The 15875-nt window shown below is 53.9% G+C and overlaps 9 protein-coding genes across 9 annotated transcripts; all 9 read left to right on the top strand.

Annotated features, from left to right (window-relative positions):
• Nucleotides 1–796: 796 nt before the first annotated feature.
• On the top strand, nucleotides 797–1669 carry LPMP_340130 (hypothetical protein; the record flags this gene model as incomplete). The annotated part of the gene is made up of 1 exon (XM_010704139.1): nucleotides 797–1669. The coding sequence occupies one exon, from the start codon at nucleotides 797–799 to the stop codon at nucleotides 1667–1669; it is 873 nt and encodes a 290-aa protein (XP_010702441.1).
• A 677-nt stretch (nucleotides 1670–2346) lies between these two features.
• LPMP_340120 (hypothetical protein) lies at nucleotides 2347–2706 on the top strand (the record flags this gene model as incomplete). The annotated part of the gene is made up of 1 exon (XM_010704138.1): nucleotides 2347–2706. The coding sequence occupies one exon, from the start codon at nucleotides 2347–2349 to the stop codon at nucleotides 2704–2706; it is 360 nt and encodes a 119-aa protein (XP_010702440.1).
• An 895-nt stretch (nucleotides 2707–3601) lies between these two features.
• On the top strand, nucleotides 3602–4162 carry ARL2 (ADP-ribosylation factor-like 2, arl2, putative; the record flags this gene model as incomplete). The annotated part of the gene is made up of 1 exon (XM_010704137.1): nucleotides 3602–4162. One exon carries the CDS (start codon nucleotides 3602–3604, stop codon nucleotides 4160–4162), a length of 561 nt encoding a protein of 186 aa, XP_010702439.1.
• Nucleotides 4163–4876: 714 nt separating this feature from the next.
• Nucleotides 4877–6229, top strand: LPMP_340100 (hypothetical protein; the record flags this gene model as incomplete). The annotated part of the gene is made up of 1 exon (XM_010704136.1): nucleotides 4877–6229. The coding sequence occupies one exon, from the start codon at nucleotides 4877–4879 to the stop codon at nucleotides 6227–6229; it is 1353 nt and encodes a 450-aa protein (XP_010702438.1).
• Nucleotides 6230–6962: 733 nt separating this feature from the next.
• LPMP_340090 (coatomer zeta subunit, putative) lies at nucleotides 6963–7517 on the top strand (the record flags this gene model as incomplete). Its single annotated transcript, XM_010704135.1, has 1 exon — nucleotides 6963–7517. One exon carries the CDS (start codon nucleotides 6963–6965, stop codon nucleotides 7515–7517), a length of 555 nt encoding a protein of 184 aa, XP_010702437.1.
• A 907-nt stretch (nucleotides 7518–8424) lies between these two features.
• On the top strand, nucleotides 8425–9030 carry LPMP_340080 (cytochrome b-c1 complex subunit 7, putative; the record flags this gene model as incomplete). Its single annotated transcript, XM_010704134.1, has 1 exon — nucleotides 8425–9030. One exon carries the CDS (start codon nucleotides 8425–8427, stop codon nucleotides 9028–9030), a length of 606 nt encoding a protein of 201 aa, XP_010702436.1.
• A 1143-nt stretch (nucleotides 9031–10173) lies between these two features.
• Nucleotides 10174–11022, top strand: LPMP_340070 (hypothetical protein; the record flags this gene model as incomplete). Its single annotated transcript, XM_010704133.1, has 1 exon — nucleotides 10174–11022. One exon carries the CDS (start codon nucleotides 10174–10176, stop codon nucleotides 11020–11022), a length of 849 nt encoding a protein of 282 aa, XP_010702435.1.
• Nucleotides 11023–11933: 911 nt separating this feature from the next.
• HKT1 (Trk system potassium uptake protein, putative) lies at nucleotides 11934–13679 on the top strand (the record flags this gene model as incomplete). The annotated part of the gene is made up of 1 exon (XM_010704132.1): nucleotides 11934–13679. The coding sequence occupies one exon, from the start codon at nucleotides 11934–11936 to the stop codon at nucleotides 13677–13679; it is 1746 nt and encodes a 581-aa protein (XP_010702434.1).
• Nucleotides 13680–14703: 1024 nt separating this feature from the next.
• Nucleotides 14704–15582, top strand: LPMP_340050 (prohibitin, putative; the record flags this gene model as incomplete). Its single annotated transcript, XM_010704131.1, has 1 exon — nucleotides 14704–15582. One exon carries the CDS (start codon nucleotides 14704–14706, stop codon nucleotides 15580–15582), a length of 879 nt encoding a protein of 292 aa, XP_010702433.1.
• Between the last annotated feature and the right edge of the window lie 293 nt (nucleotides 15583–15875).

Genomic DNA, 15875 nt, shown 5'->3' with positions numbered 1-15875 from the left:
GACAGCTATCCTTCAAATGGAAGCAATCGTGCAGCCACTAAAGTCACAAAAAAACCTCATGCGATACACGCGAGCACTTTTTTATTTTTGATATGGGCCAACTGCGAGTGCAGACGCCGTGAGTTTCAGTATCGTATTTTCGTACATGACAGCTGTCCTAATCTCAGATGTTGGTTTGTGCTCTGCTGATTTAACTGCTCGGAAACCCTTTCTCACAGCATAGGTTTTTTGTTTTTGGCCTTACGTCATCAGCAATTACGTTGCGCCCATGTGTCGGCGAAGGAGCGTGTGAAGATAGATTTACTATAACTGCCATAGCATAAAAGGGTTTTTGTCCACATATTGTTTTTCTCAGACTTCCTTAGAGCAGAAATTAGTGAGCCGTAAACTCACTAGGTAAATCAGTGAAGTTGTTATAGAGTGTGTGCGGCACATAGCCAACATGCTAAGTAGTTCACATCCTCGTCGTCCTCCCGGTCAGAACGCCCGTTGCTTTGTTCGGCAACAACGATCGCTCGAGTATCTTCAGTCGTCTTGAGAGCTCGGCTGTTGTACCTTCTTCATTCTGCACTGATCTGAGCGTCTCTTTCACCGCTAGTACTTCCTTTGGCTTTCGTTTCTTGTGCCTTTTCCCCTCTTGAGACTTGGTGCAACTGCGCGAGGTATTCCTGAGCTTAGCCCTCGTCAGCTTTCCGTTCATAGTGCTCTGCTCTTTGGCCTTTCCACATTCGTATTAAACACCGCCGCCGTGGGCTTGGGCCTTAGCCCTCGGGAGGGAGAAGTGCTGGAGAGGGCCATGTCTTCCGTGCTCACGGGGGTCTTGGCGTACGGCAGTAGCCTCTTCACCATAGTGGCACTGTACCCCTACCGTGACTTTGTGAAGTCTGTCGATGTGCGTCATTTGCCGCGCGCGACGAGTCTGGGGGACTACTGCGTAAAGCGGTACAGGGGTATGCTTGGGAGCCCCTCACAGCCCATGCTGCTCGCAGCGCCGCATGCAGCGTTGTACTTTGGGTACTTGTTTGCGGCGGGCGGCACCGCCGGTGGCCTACTTGGCGGCTTTTTATTCGGATACACCAAAACGTTTGTGCGGACAGTTGCTCATCGCATGAATGGTGGTGGTTCTCGTTACAACAAGCTAGAGCAGCGAGGGTACTCGGGTTTACTGGACTGCATCGTGCTCAGCGCAAAGCATTATGGCGTGCTCTCATTTTTTCCTGGAGCGCTGGCGGCGTCTGCAGTGGGGATTCTTTGGTACGGTATTTCTCTTGCAGCACTGCAGCAAACATACAGCCGGTCTTTCGGCGAAGACCTGTGGACTGCCTTTCGCATCCACGCACTCCTGACCTTTCTCACAGCACCGGTGCGCAACACAGTGCGTTCGTCTACGTACCGAAACGAGCGCTCCGGCGGAGTCCACACACTACGGGATTATGTGGCGGCTGAGGCAGCTGTCTTTCGTGAGGCAGGAGGTGTTTTTCGTTCTATGGCGCGAGAGGAAGGCTTGCGCTTCTTTTTCAACGGAGCTCTGCGTACCACATTTAAAAGCTCCGTCCCCTTTGCAGTGACGTATGCTCTCTTCAAGGCCATTGGCGGGTCCATCGGGCTCCCCACTAATGGCACCTACCGTGGAGTCCACACTGGGCGTCACTTTTCTCGGCGGGGTTAAATCTTCTGCGCATACAACTGCATAGGTGAGATGTCTAGGTGTGCACCATTGTAGCCCTCTGGCTGTCCGTCTCGTCCCGGGCTCTTGAAATTAACCCAGACACATCTGTGCTCGCATACACTGAGACGTACACGCAGCACAAGTAGGGTTCAGCGCGCCTCCCCTTCATTCCATCACTTCCCCTCCCTCAGACGACGTCAGCAGGGTTCTTTGTGCAAGCATGCTCAGGTGTCGACCGCAGACGCTACCAAAAAGGAAATCTAGAAAGGGAGATTTAACAACCCTCTCACTGAATCGTCTTTTGCTCTGCCAAAGATGATTTTTTCGACAATGAGAGGCAGCGGTGGAAAAACAAGAGCTGGAAAGCAGCACCTCACCCCAGCGCGGCTTGCACGCTTACGCCTGCAGTGCCTGGTGGCGTCCATATGCCCTTCACATTGCCTTGTCTCTATTTCTGAGTCTCATTACCCCTTTCACTGACCCTCCGAATCTCTTCTACATGCTCGTTGCCTTTCCTATGATCGTGGTACCTCGCCTTCGCTCCTCGTCACTCGCTACATTGGCGACACTAGTACGTCGAGTGAATGAACGAGGCTGCCTCGCTTTGAGTACGCCCTTCCTTAGTTTCCTTTCTAGAATCTCACCACACTGCCGTCGACCTGACTCAGACCATCAGAATGCTGCGCCGCTCGCTGCTTCGTTGTCAGGTGAACCGTGCTCCAGCTCGACCAGGTCCCACGCTGTACGGCTGGGGCCGCACGGAGCAGAAGCGCCGCCTTGAGTACGAAGCGACGGAGTCCAAGTATCACAAACGCGATTTCAACAAGTGTTGGGATGTCGCCGGTGTCGAGCAGCGCTACTCAGACTTCATGCAGGTTCGTACCTACTTCTCCATCGGCTCTCGCTGGGGCACCTGGCTGTACAACATGATCCAGTTCTACGTGCTGTCCATGTTCCCCATCTTTGCCTTTATGCACTTCCTCCATAAGGGCATCGAGGCCTACGATGACAGCATTCGCAGGGCAGCCTGGTGGTAATATCGCCGGCGCGTAAGTGCACCGATGTGGGAGCGCGTTGCTACGGCCGCACGAACCCCCTGTCTCTCGCGCCTACTCCCGTTCACGGAGGATCACTATAGCAATGTGAGTGCCTACTAGTTCTGGCCCTTTCTTTCCTCTCTTTTTTTTCGTGTGGAATGATAACAATTTCTCGTAGCAGGTAGGAAAGCTGAGCCAAAATCAAACGCGTGGCAGCACGAAGTTGCAGTCACGCGCGACCGTCTTTCCCATCTCGCTGCATCCATCGCAGTGGGCGTAGAGGAACCCTCGTGCTACTCTTCTCTCGCCGGCAGTGTCGCACGCCACCGTATCATCACCTTCCTACTTGCGTGGATCGAAACTGACGTAGTCTTCTATCTTTCAAGTAGTGATAGGTGACTCAAATACGAGACTGGAATGCAACCCTAACCGCAAAAGGGAGGGGGGTGGGCCGCAAGGTTGGTGTACACCTCATTTGCCATGCCCGCATTTTCTCGAAACGTACCTCTCCTATCTAATCACTTTCCCTTTCTTCTGTTTGTTTCTTTGTCGATGATACGCTCACCTTGCCATGGTGTGCCGCCCTACGGAACGGAGGGGGTGGAGCGCACACGATCATTCCGCTAACTCCTGGCTGCGTACGTAGCGCAGCTCTCCATGAAAGTGCATTATATCGCGCACGCTCCGGTTAACAGGCGCAAGTGTCGTTTAGGGGTACAAAGTCGTTCTCTCTCACCCCCTTTTCGTTGATCGCCTAATCAGCCGCGCCTTGTGTGGTGCTGTGAGCCTTCGCTTGCAGTATTGTTTCTTGTGGATGTGAGGCTCTTGGTCACTGCCGTTCCTCACTCCTGCACATATTTCCAAGCACTGAAGCGTATTATTGTCGCCCGGCACGATGGGTCTTCTTTCTATCATCAAGAAGACAAAGCGTAAGGAGCGCGAAATGCGCATCCTTATGCTAGGCCTGGACAACGCCGGCAAAACTACGTGCGTCAAAAAGCTCTGCGGCAGAGACACGAGCTCGATTAGCCCTACCCTGGGGTTTCAGATAACTGTGCTGACGTTCCGCGGGTGCACTCTGAACGTGTGGGATGTAGGTGGGCAGCAAAGCCTACGCAGCTACTGGCGTAACTACTTTGAAAGCACAGATGCTCTTGTGTGGGTGGTCGACAGCAATGACGTGGAACGTCTGCTAGTGTGCAAAGAGGAGCTACATCACCTCCTGCAGGAGGAGCGACTAGCAGGAGCAAGTCTGCTCGTCTTCCTCAACAAGATCGACATCCCCACTGCGTTATCGCCACAGGAAATTGCTCGCCTGCTTGATCTAGACACGATTCGACAAGGCAAGCGCCACTTCCACCTCTGTGCGTGCAGTGCCAAAACTGGTGAGGGTTTGCTCGACGGTATTTCGTGGATGGTGGAAGACGTGTCAGCGCGTATGTACTTCTCAAGTTAGCACCTCCATGGGGTGTCGAGGGGTGTGTGTGTGTGTTAGCCAAGGCACCGGCGAGCGGCTTGTTGAGGGCTCTGCGATGGCGATATGCGCATCTTTTGTTTTTCAGTTTGACGAGTGTTTCCGCACTGCTGTGAGCGACATGGAAGCAAGCGAGACATAAGAGACAGGAGAGAAAAAAAACAAGTAAGATGCTTGCACGCAAAGGTGACGAAGCTCACAGCGTGAGGGAGCCGCGTCGCCCGTCGACGGTTGCTGCGTTGGTGTCGTTTCGTCGGCAGACAGGAAGAGGCACTATTATGAATGTGCGCATGTTGCCGTTTTTCATATATGTCTCTATCCAATATGGATTCGATCCCGGACCTCATTTATGTTCGGTGTTGTTCTCTCTTTTTCCACTCAAATTAATTCGTGTGATTGGTACCGCTTCCAAGCTTCTACGCTGGTTACTTAGCGCCGAGGGCTCAGCGTGCGCTGGGCTCCACCTTTCCGTTGAAGTAATATACAAACATCCGTGACCTTGCCGACGCACTGGTGCAACTGTCCATTCGAGTAGTTTGGGTGTCTCTTCGCACGGCTGAGCAAGTAGACGAGGTAAACGGCGCGGATCTGCCTTACCCGAATGCGATCCCCTCACCGGCTCCACACAGCCTCATACAAGCCGTCATTTCCTTGTTTTTTTCTTTTGTGTTTCCCTTGTGGATGCAACGCCAATCCATGTTTGTTGTGGACTGGATTGCTGCTGGGGTCGTTGCCATACTGGTTCTCTTCCTCGCCGTGTACATCGTTTTTAGATACAGCGCAGAGGAGGAGGACGGCGATGCGTGGCTCCCACGAGTACTCGTGATAGTGACACTCTGTGTGGCTTGCTACGTAGTGCTTCTGCTACCCTTGGAGGTGGCACTGACAGGCGATAGACCGTCACTCGACTTTTCCTGGGCCTGGAAGGGGATGCTGGTTTCTGCGTACTCTCTTTTGTTTGTGGGCGGGCCGTTCACGTTTGTGTTCTACGAAAGCTGGTCTCCGACGCAGAACAGCGTTTGGACGCAGGTGCGCCTGTCTCTGGCGGTAGTGGTGGGCGTAAATGTAGCATTTGCGGCTGCCTTTGGCGCGTTATGGTTGTGGGGTGTTCACCACGACCCAAAGGACGATATCCTTACGCGTGTACCGCCGTTCGTATACTTTGTCGTCACCATCTCTTCATTTGGCTGGTGCTTCTTTTTCATTTTCGCCGGGGTGGGCCTCGCTGCTGTGCCGCTCCGTGCCGTTGCCGCCTTTGTCAACCGCCCGCACCCGATTAAGAAGGCAGAGTACGAGCTGGCTCGTGTCAAGCTGAGGATGAAGGTTCAGAGCCTTCTCGACGCAGGGCGACGTCTTGATGCGCAAGTCGGAACCGGCCGCCCCAATCACAAACAGCGCCAGCAGATGCTTCTCTTCAGGCGCAGCGTGCGCGACGTGGAACGGCAGAGCGAGCGCAACGAAGCGGCGTACCATCTCTCCGGCGCATACATACTTCGCTGCTACATGGAGGCCGCGTTGGGTGTCGTCAATGGTGTCGTAACTGTACTATGGATCCTTCACATTTTTTTGTCTAGCACACTGAATGTGTTCCCGCTGATGGACCGCATGGTTTGCTTCTTGAATCGACTCCTTCCTATGCTGGCCACGCTGATCTACGCCTATTGCGCCATGTACCTCATGTGGTGTACCATTGTCGGCTGTCGCTCAGTGAGTAGGCGTATGCTTATTCTCCCTGTATACCCTTTGAGGGTTCGTGGAACCATGCTCAATGCGCTCTTGTTCAATTCACTGTTGCTCCTCTGCTCCGCGTTCGCCGTGCTACACCTGTGTGCTGTCAGCTTTTCCACTTACGCGGCATCTACCTTTATGCACAATGTCTTTGTTGTCACTCTTCCTCAGATGTTTGGGGCCAAGTACGTCTCCCAAGGCCTTCAATATGCATTACTTGCCGTTTTTGTGCTTTCCGTTCCGTGGCTTACAGTGTTTCCGCGGCGTATGACCGATGCGGTGAGTGACGAGGACGAGGACCAGGACGATGGACTCGTCTAGAGGGACTTTGCGCAGGGAGTTGGTGCATCCATCAGCCTCGTACCTCCCCCACAAACGGCGACTTTCTTCTCACTTTTTGAGATATTTGCTTCGTGTACGCGCTGGCTCCTTGCTGGTTGTTTTGGACTCCACTTCTTCCTTGACGGCTGCTCCGCATTTCTATCACCCATAAAAAGAAGACAAATCGCCCTACTGACATGCCAGCAACTATATATCTTGAGATGTGGCACAGCGGCACCATCGCACTATCGCCAAGGTGTGTACGTTGCGGCTGGTGCACTGGCTCCCCGCTCTACTGAACATACCCAACGGCTCACTTTGGCGTTTTCATCCTCGTGGTTGCGCCGCGGCGCTTTCAGCCACCCTCATCGGCGGCAACCAATTCTACGCCAACATTTAACTGTGAGCTAACGTCATTATGTTGAGGTGCGCGTATGACGCTGTTCCTTTTGGCAGCGTAGGACACACCAATAGCCTAGCCGCCCTTTGTTGCCCCGTGCCGCCTCCATCTCGTGTGTTCGTTTCCATTTTCCCTTTCGAACTCACGTTGCTGCCTGGCAGCTGTGCATTTTCAAAAGAAATAAACGCAAAGAGGCGCTTCTTGTGCCTGTGTGTATATGCATCTACGTGCGGTGCCCTCTTACCGGCTCACGCATTTTACCGCTCCGCCCCGCTCTCCGAATAAACAGGGAGCCGCTCAACCGTGCACGCTCGCACCTCTCTCATCGTCGCAATGGCCTTCCTACACCGAGTACAGGCGGTAGTTGCGCTGGATAACACCGGCAGCCGCATCTTTGCCAAGTACTTTATCGGGGACGACACTCCCGAGTCTTCTAAGGCGCTAGCGCCTCTTGAAAAGCAGCGCTCGCTGGAGCATTCTATCTTTCAAGCCATTCATGACCCCCGACGGGGCAACCACGTCGCCTACGAGAACGATATTCTCGTTGTGGAAGGGCACATCACCGTCTTCCACGTCAGCGAAGATGTGACAATCACTGTCATTGGCGCCGGCTCTGAGAATGAAGTGGTGCTGTCCAACGTGTTGATGGGTCTGGTAGACGCATTGCGCCAAGAGCTTAACACACCCTCTCTGACAGTGCGTCTGTTACTAGAGAATTACTGCGCTCTTCTTATGACAGTCGATGAGATGCTGGATGAGGGAATTATCCTAGAAACGGACTCGGCCACCGTCGCGAATGACTTGGAGCCGTACTTGGTCGACGTTAGCAACGACACAGCGCGAGCCGCCCTCACTGGCGTCAACAAGTACCTGCGTGATAACTTGTAGCCTTCCTTGCACCTCTCCCTCTCCTCCCTCTCTTTTCCATTTTTCGCTCATCAGTTCGATGGCCTCTTTGTTACGTTTCGTGCTCTCCTTTCTTTCTCTGTGTCTCCCTCTATTCGCCGCAACACCTGGCCTGCAGTTGGATTGCGAATAACGCCACCGCTGGAACAGCTTCGCCGCCGTCGGCTAGGCATGCTTCACGCACTGCTACAGAGAGGGTGGTCATGTGAGTGGAGAGAGACGCTTGTTAGGTTCTTTTCTCTGTGGGGCGGTATAGCGGTACATGTGGCTGAGGTGTAAGAAAAAAACGATGCCGGCGGGTCTCGGAAGAGCCACCTGAGGGAACAACGATAACTCCTTATGCTCGCTTTACAGGGTTTTCTTTTGGTGCACCCCCTCTCCTGACTCAACTCAACGTCCGCATAAAACGCAGCTGTGCATGCAAAACAGGGTCGCTACCTTTGGCACCATGCAGTGTCTCATTTGGTCTCCATGCGTGGGTGTCAGGCAGCATCGACTACCCAGTTAATGTAGCTCACGCCGCTTTTTTCGTTTCTTATACTATTTCTCTCTGTAGCATCCTTGCTCTGTCGCTCTAAGGGATCTACTGCGAACCAACTTAATGCTGCACAACTTTCACATCCTCCTCATCCATTCTTCACCACTATTCTTCTGCGCTGCTCTCTCTCTTCTGGCTAATGTTGTCGTCCACTGTTGCTTTACACGCGCATCATGTGTTTTTCGTCTCTCCCTACCCCGATGCACTTTGCCGCGGTCGCGCTCTACCCACGCGTCCAACGTCTGATTCCTAAGTCGTCCCTTATTTTAGGACGAGGCAAGACGTAGTGCACGTAGCTCCTCCCTTCATAGCTATTTTCTTACACTCGCCGCTACTCAGTTTTCGAAAAGGATGAAGCCAACTTCGCCGAACTTCATGGCGCAAGGCATCTGGGCCGGTTTCCGCTACTACATCGGCCACTTCTTCTACCCGAATATGTACCGAGAGTTCCTCTCCGTGCAGAATGCCCACAAGGTAGAGCGCGCTCTCCGTCTGCAGAAGGCCATCAAAGCGAACAAGATCGACTACCGCGCCCTTCTTGCCCTCCCTGTCACGGACCACGCTCATCCTTACAAGATGGAGTACCCGTGGGAGAAAGTCATGCAGAGCGACCCGCGCGACTTAGGCTTCTACGGTAAGTGGTACGCCAGCAAGATGATGTGCTTCTACGAGGGTCTTCAGTTCCACAAGTGGGGCTGCCTTCAGGACGACCTCATCAACGCCCACGGCTGGTGGAACCGTGCCGCCCGCACGCGTGCGCCGAAGGACAAGATTGTGCATGGCGACCGTCGTGTGATGCGTGCTCGTGTGCTGAAGGACAAGTACATCTACGAGCCAAAGGATCGTTGGGTGCACCCCGTCGACAATGTCGCGTACTTTGGTCCCTATGTCATGATGGTGGCTGACGAATGGGAGGAGAAGTGGGGTTTTTTCGCAGGTCAGGAAGTGGAGTACTAGACGTGCGTGTGTGCTTCGGACCTCGTGGGCCGTGCCGTCAGGAAGGTGTGTGTGTGTGTGTGGGCGGAGGCGGGTGTGCATGCCTGTGCTCATGGGTGTGCCCCACTCTCTTTCTTTATTCTCTCCTTTCCTCTCCAGCGTGGTTCATTTTCTTTTCTTTTTTTACCTTAGGAAGTTAAGTACACCCGATGGTGCGTGTATACTCGTTAAGAGGTGGTAGCTGGCGGGGTATGGGAGGCGTTTCACTGAAAGACACACTCACATATTTGTTTTGTATGTGTGTGTGCGTGTGTGATGTGTGGCACGCAGGTTTTTCATTATACACACTCAAGCGTGTGCGCTGCTGTCGCAGTAGGGGAGATTCCCATCATGTCTGTCTTCTCCACTTCAACCTCTCCACCGCTTTCTCGTGCTCACTCTCTGTCATGTGGCGTAGTTAGTAAGAAAAATCAATTGAGCCAAAGCAATGAGAACACAAAAAGCAATCAAACGAGAGAACATCGTCAAAAAGTCGATGAACTGACACACCTGCAGCGAATCTCAGCTGCTGCGGCTGCGGTGCTCTCCCCGTATCCACACACACACAAACACACACACGTAGACAGTCACATTCCCTCATGAAGTTACGAGGGATGTCGACGCGCATTCCCTCTGATGTCGCTATGACGTGCACAGGTCCGTGATGCATCCTCTTGTGCGTGCCTTTGAGAGGTTGACATAGAGAGCCGATGGTGTTATGCCCCTTTTTTTGCCTTCACCACATGATTTATGTGTGGTCTGCTCAAGTGTCCTGTCAGCATCCCAGAACGGAGCGGTGACTCTCTCCTCGTTTTGGGAGCACTTTCTGCTGAACATGTGCTCCACTGTCTTTTATCTTTTCGTGCAACTGTCCCCATCATTTCCTTGCCCGCTCTTTCTTTCGTCTCCTCTTCGTCTCTTGTCGTTTGCACGCTCGCTGTGTCTTCGATGCGTACATTTTTTCTTGAGACAACGTACACGCCCCCAACCAACTGCACTCGTGACTGGCTCTGCAGCACTGTCATCGAAGGCCACATCACTGAGTTACTACAATCGAGAGAGTAGGGGATAACGGTGTATGGGACGGGGACTTGACAGTTTTGCTCCTTCCCCACGATAGCCGCGATGTCGCTTGCGGGGGAAAGTGCTCGCCGCCGTGTGCGGAGGCTGGCTACCATGGGTGAGTATGAGCTCGCTGACACGCTTGCGCAAAGTGATTGCGCTCAATGCGAAATGGCGCTCTCTGCGGCGGCCATGCGGTTGGAAAGAGAGGGTGCCCAGCAGTGGAATGCGCTGCAAAGAGCCAAGGCCCAGTGCCTTTTGCAGCAGCAGCGCGCCGCTTTGCAGGAGGAGCGCGCACACTTTGAGCGTCTTATCTGCGCACAATCTGAACGATGTCGATCGAGGGAAGAGGAGCTGGACCGGTTTGCCGCCGCTGAGACTGCGAAGCTGAACACCAAGCCGGTAACCGTTCCTCGCGAGGTGCTGTTACTGCAGCAGCAGGAGACACAGCTGAGATGGGAAGGTAGCTTTGCTGCTGCTGCCCAGTGCCGACGCGAAGCGAATCGCCTGGAAAGAGAGTTGTTTGGCGCTTATTTGTCGAGTCAAGGCAGCCTCCTCGACCACCGTATCACTCGTCGGGCAGCTGCCTTGCTCACGCGGGAAAATATAGCGGTAGAGAAGGATAATGCCAGCGTCTTTGCGCTGCGAGCGAAGCATGAATGGGACCATCGACGTACCGCGGCGCAACTGAGACACGTCGAAGATGGAATGCTCGCCGTGCAGAGACGCGCCCATCGCCGCCTGCAGGAGACGCATGCGTGCGACGGCGTGCTAAGCGCTACACACGCCAAGACTCAATGCGGCACCGTACTGGAAAAGCGTGTGTATGGCGATGCCTACCGTCTACCGTCGCTGTGCGAGCTGTACGGTCCTCTAATGGAAGACCGTCCCTCTACCTCGCCAGCCCTGTAACCCTTATTGAGCGGAGCCAACGGTAGAGAGAGAAGGTGAAACAGTGTATGGCGCATTACTACACCGTGTCACCATTCCCTTTCTTCCATCAAAGAGGGTGCCGGAATTCTTTTTCTTTTTTTTTCTACCCGACTGAAACGAACTCGAGAATGGTGGAGGATTAGCGATGTACACCTATATGGATTGCAGCAATAAGGCATGAAACGTATTGCATACATTGGCAACACACCACCACTCACACCCAAGTGTCTGCAGCTCAGAGGAACGGCTCCCTCTCGTTTTCGTCGTCAAGCTTGCTTTCGATACGGCTCACAACGAAGGCTGACGGAACGTTCAGTTGCCGACCCGTGGGTAAACTGAGTCACCGCTCCTCAAAATACATGTTTCCTGACCGCGGGGGTGCGAAGGGGAAGGGAGGAGCTGATGGGGTGGAGTGCGTGGGCCGGCAGACGATGGGGGGGGGGGGAGACAACGCTAAATGTGAGCAAATAGGCGCGGTGCAGTTGTACGGAAGCACACCCATCGGTGGTGAGCTTTTAGGACTTGTGCAATTCGCGAGTGTGTACACGTCGTTCCTGTACCACCCCCACTTCCAACGGGCATGTTCGATGAGCGTCGCCAAGTAGAAGTTCTGCGTTACTCTCTCCTCTGCTACCCAACGATGGCTGCTTTTCCCACTTCTGCTTCTTGTATACTTTGCCTCGTTTACTTAGGCGAGCGTGCGTATCTCGTGGCACAACGGTACTTCTTTCTCTCCCCTGAACATCACAAGGCACTGAAGCAAAACTAGTAAGGGGTGCGGCACCGGGCCTTTCTTTCGTACCGGCGAAGCACAACCAGCCGCTAACAACCGTCACTATCACCTCTGTACTTCTTGCGTGCACCAAACTTTCCTTGTCCTTCCTGTCTGAATGATGCCGTCCAGTTTTCGTGTGCGTGCCGCGCTGTCCCGTCAGGCGCTCTCCTTTGAGGGAAGTGGGCAGCCTGCTCTATCTCCACGCCCCACTGATCCTCGACACGACCACTCCCGCACCTCTCAACTCTTGTTTGAGGCGCCTGTGCTTCTGCCCCTCACTGAAGACCAGCGGAAGCTCATTGAGCAGCTCAACTTCTTTAAGAAATGGTACCTTTTCTGCCATTTTGTCTACATCTGCGCTTTGGTTATGATTGGGTTTCTTGGCCTGCTTGTTATGGTTCCGCACATCGCCGCCATTGACGCCTTCTTCATCGCCGTATCCTCGGTATGCAACTGTGGTCTGCAATCAGTGAACGTTGGCCAGTGGTCTACCGGTGCGACACTTTTCCGGCATCTGCTGTTGCTCCCGGGCGGCGTTGTGATTACCAGCAGCTTTCAGCCTCTTCTGCGCCTCTTTATGTTGTACCGAGTGCGGCATGTCTTTTATCCCAAAGAGAAGGACACGCCACAAGAGGCACTACTACGGGCGAAGAAGCGAGCTGAGGCGCGCCGCTTGTACTACGCTGCTCTCGTGAGCGTCGTCACGCCCTTTGTGTACTTCATCGTTGTCAACGTTACCCTCATGACGCTGCTGTGGTATCTCAACATCTCACACCTTTCTGCCTTCGACGTGTTTTGCATGACACTTGCTTCGTTCCATAGCTCCATCTTTTTGCCCATGGAAGCGTACGCGGGTGACGCTGCGGTGACGGGCCTTGTGACAGCAACGTGCGCACTGGGGTTTACCGCCTTCCCTGTCCTGCTCCGACCTTTTATGCTGTGCGAATGGTGCTTGGTGCGAGCCATACGTCGACTTGCCGGCCCTTCATGCGGTTGTGTTGCGTTCTGTCGCTCGCCGCCAGATGTCATTGGCGAGGATCAAGAGAGGAACACTGCCGAAACTGACGACATCTCGGCTGCCTTGCTTCACGCCCCTCCACGCCACCCTTCCTCTCTCTTGGGCTGCGTAGATGAGGCGGACGCTGCATTTCAGGAAATAATGACGTCCAAAGAGCCAGGCACCTTCCACCCTTTTCTCTTTCGTCCCAGCGAGACATTTTTTTTGGGCTGTGCGTGGTGTGCCCTGACCCTGATACAAGCGGTCCCGTTCTGGTATGAGCAGTGGGACGGGGTGCTGCACGGCTACACGTGGCCATACAAGCTATACCTCTCTCTCTGCCAGGCCGCCGCTGTTCGCTTCGCCGCTGCTTCCTTTGTGCCGCTCCTCGAGTACAGCAACGCTCATGTAGCGGTCACCATCCTCGCCATGTACCTCCCAGCTCTCCCGATATCGACTGATCGCACACACCGCAAGTGGAAGCAGATGTTCCGCACCTCGGTCGTCCGTCTGCTCACGTCGCGTCTCTTTTGGTTGTTCACTGGACTGGTGCTGGTGCTCTTTGCAGAAGAAGCCAGGATGCGGGCGCAGCTGCTCAACACCCGTTTTGACATAATGACGCGCACCTTCTTTGAAGTAATCAGTGCCTACGCTGGGTGTGGGCTATCGCTGTCGCTGCCCGGCTCGAGTGTATCATTTGTTGGCTTCACTAGCACCTTTGGGAAGCTCATTATTGCCGCGGTCATCCTTGGCGGTCGGCACCGCTTCGTTGATCTCGGCATTGACTTGGGGTTCGGCTCGTTACAATCTGCTCTCAATCCGACCTCTCCTTCAAACGAACAGGCTTCTTCCGCACCAACATAATGGCACGAGCGCTACCGTAGTGAGGCGAGCACGACACGCGTGTGTGAGTAGACTAGTGTTGCATATACAACTTTCGTGCGTGCGCCGTGTTACTCATTTTTTTTGGTTTATGTGCTTTCTTTAGTGCTTTGTGCTTCTCTTTACCTCCTGCTTTTCCCATTTTCCTTTCCTGTAGAACGAGGCTTCGACCTCATTCCACGGTGGTAACGCGCAGAGGCAGCGCCTCATGTCTGACATTCCATCCGACCTCGCCTCTGTCTTGATTTTTTTTTTTTGCGTTTCTTTGCTGTTCGTGAGGCGACGATGACTCAACGAGTAACGATGGTGTGATGGCTCTTGAGCACATCCACAGATTTCCAGTAGAGGACGTGTCATACGTGAGGGAAGCAGGCCAACGAAAGCGTCTTCATACTTCTCTCCACGTCCCTGGCGCTCTTTGCCACCACCTCCTCCCTTTGCCTCTGCGGCTACGTACACACAAGCTGACGCAGAGAATCATCTCTCTGCCGTTTGTGATCAAGCACCGTTGAAGAGGATGGAGGTTCTAGTGGAGGGGGCTGTGATTCTCACGGCAGCTGTTGCGGTGCGGTGAGTCGCACTAGTGGAATCGCTGCCCGGCCTTTCCACCTTCCTGTACTGTGCTATCGGCTCGCTGGCGATCATCAACCCTTTTGTGACTTTTTATGCTTCCTGCACTTGCTGCTCTCTGCCGTTTTCCGGAGCCCTGGGACTCGCCCTCCTTCCCCTTTCTGCCTTGTTGTACATCCTCATCCCTCGTTCTCTCTCCCTCTTCCCTCCGCACGTACATGCGTGTGATGTATCCCACGGCAGCCATACGCTGGTAGTTTTTTCTTCAGTAGTAGTATTGTCGCCGCTCCTGTTAAGCAGCCTCTAGCCTTCCTTTCTTTCCGTAATTTTCCCTCTCTTCCTTTTCTCTAGCTCATATCTCTTGTGCTGGTGCGGAGCGGCGCTATCTCGCAGCAAGATGCCCCCGAAGATGCCACCACAGCCGGACTTCTCCAAGATGGCGGCTGAGGCGCGGAAGAAGATGAATGCGTACGGTGGCTTTGGCAATATCGTTGGTATGTCGGCCCTGGTTGGTGTCGGCTGTGTCTCCATCTATGCCCTCTATAAGTCTGTCTTCTTTGTGCCCGGCGGCTTCCGCGCCGTTAAATTCAACAGCATCACCGGCCTTTACAACCGCACCTACGGCGAAGGTGCCAACTTCGCGATTCCGTTTTTAGAAACGCCTGTCGTCTTTGATATCCGCAACAAGCCTATTGAAGTGCCTACGGCGAGCGGCAGCCGTGATTTGCAGACGGTGAACATGGCGGTGCGTGTGCTTTACCAACCCAACGTCGAGAATCTGCACCATATTTACCGCCATATCGGCATCAACTACGCTGAGACAGTTTTGCCCTCGCTCATTAATGAGATCATTCGTGCTGTTATTGCGCAATTTAACGCCTCTGACCTTCTCATCAAGCGTCCTGAAGTGAGTCACCGCATCGGTGTCATGTTAGCTGAGAGGGCCAAGCGCTTCAACATTGACATCACTGACGTCTCGATCACTCAGATGAGCTTTGGGAAGGAGTACACTAACGCTGTGGAGGCAAAACAGGTGGCGCAGCAGATGGCTGAGCGGGCCAAGTTCCGAGTGGAGCAAGCAGAACAGGAGAAGCAGGCGGCCATTCTGCTGGCACAGGGTGAGGCTGAGGCCGCTACACTCGTTGGTAACGCAGTAAAGCGCAACCCCGCCTTCCTGGAGCTACGTGGGCTGGAGGCGGCTCGCACGATTGCCAAAACGCTGCGTGATCACGGCAACGGTCGCTACTATCTCGATAGTGACTCTCTTTATGTCAACGTCAAGGACCTGAAAATAGATCATTCCGGGACGAAGTAATCGTGTGGCTTCCGAAAGAAAATGAATGTGGTGTTAACGTACATTGACCCGCTCTGCCTTTTACCTCTGCATTCTGTTCCTCTTGTTCACTGGCCCCTGCCCGCTTCCGTGTGCCCGACAACGCAATGCACAGGGGCACCACTAGACCTGCACAATAGAGGCAACAGTGGCACAGCGAGGAGCAACACGCAGTTAGAGCTGTATCACCTGTAACCACGGCAGGTGCGCCACATTCTCGATTTTCTACCACACGCGCACCCCCATGTTTACAGCATCGCCGTATGTGTGGATTC

This window comes from Leishmania panamensis, assembly GCF_000755165.1.
Source record: "Leishmania panamensis strain MHOM/PA/94/PSC-1 chromosome 34 sequence".
Taxonomy (NCBI): domain Eukaryota; phylum Euglenozoa; class Kinetoplastea; order Trypanosomatida; family Trypanosomatidae; genus Leishmania; species Leishmania panamensis.
Note: the sequence above shows the minus strand (reverse complement) of the source record. Positions and strands in the feature narration are given on the sequence as shown.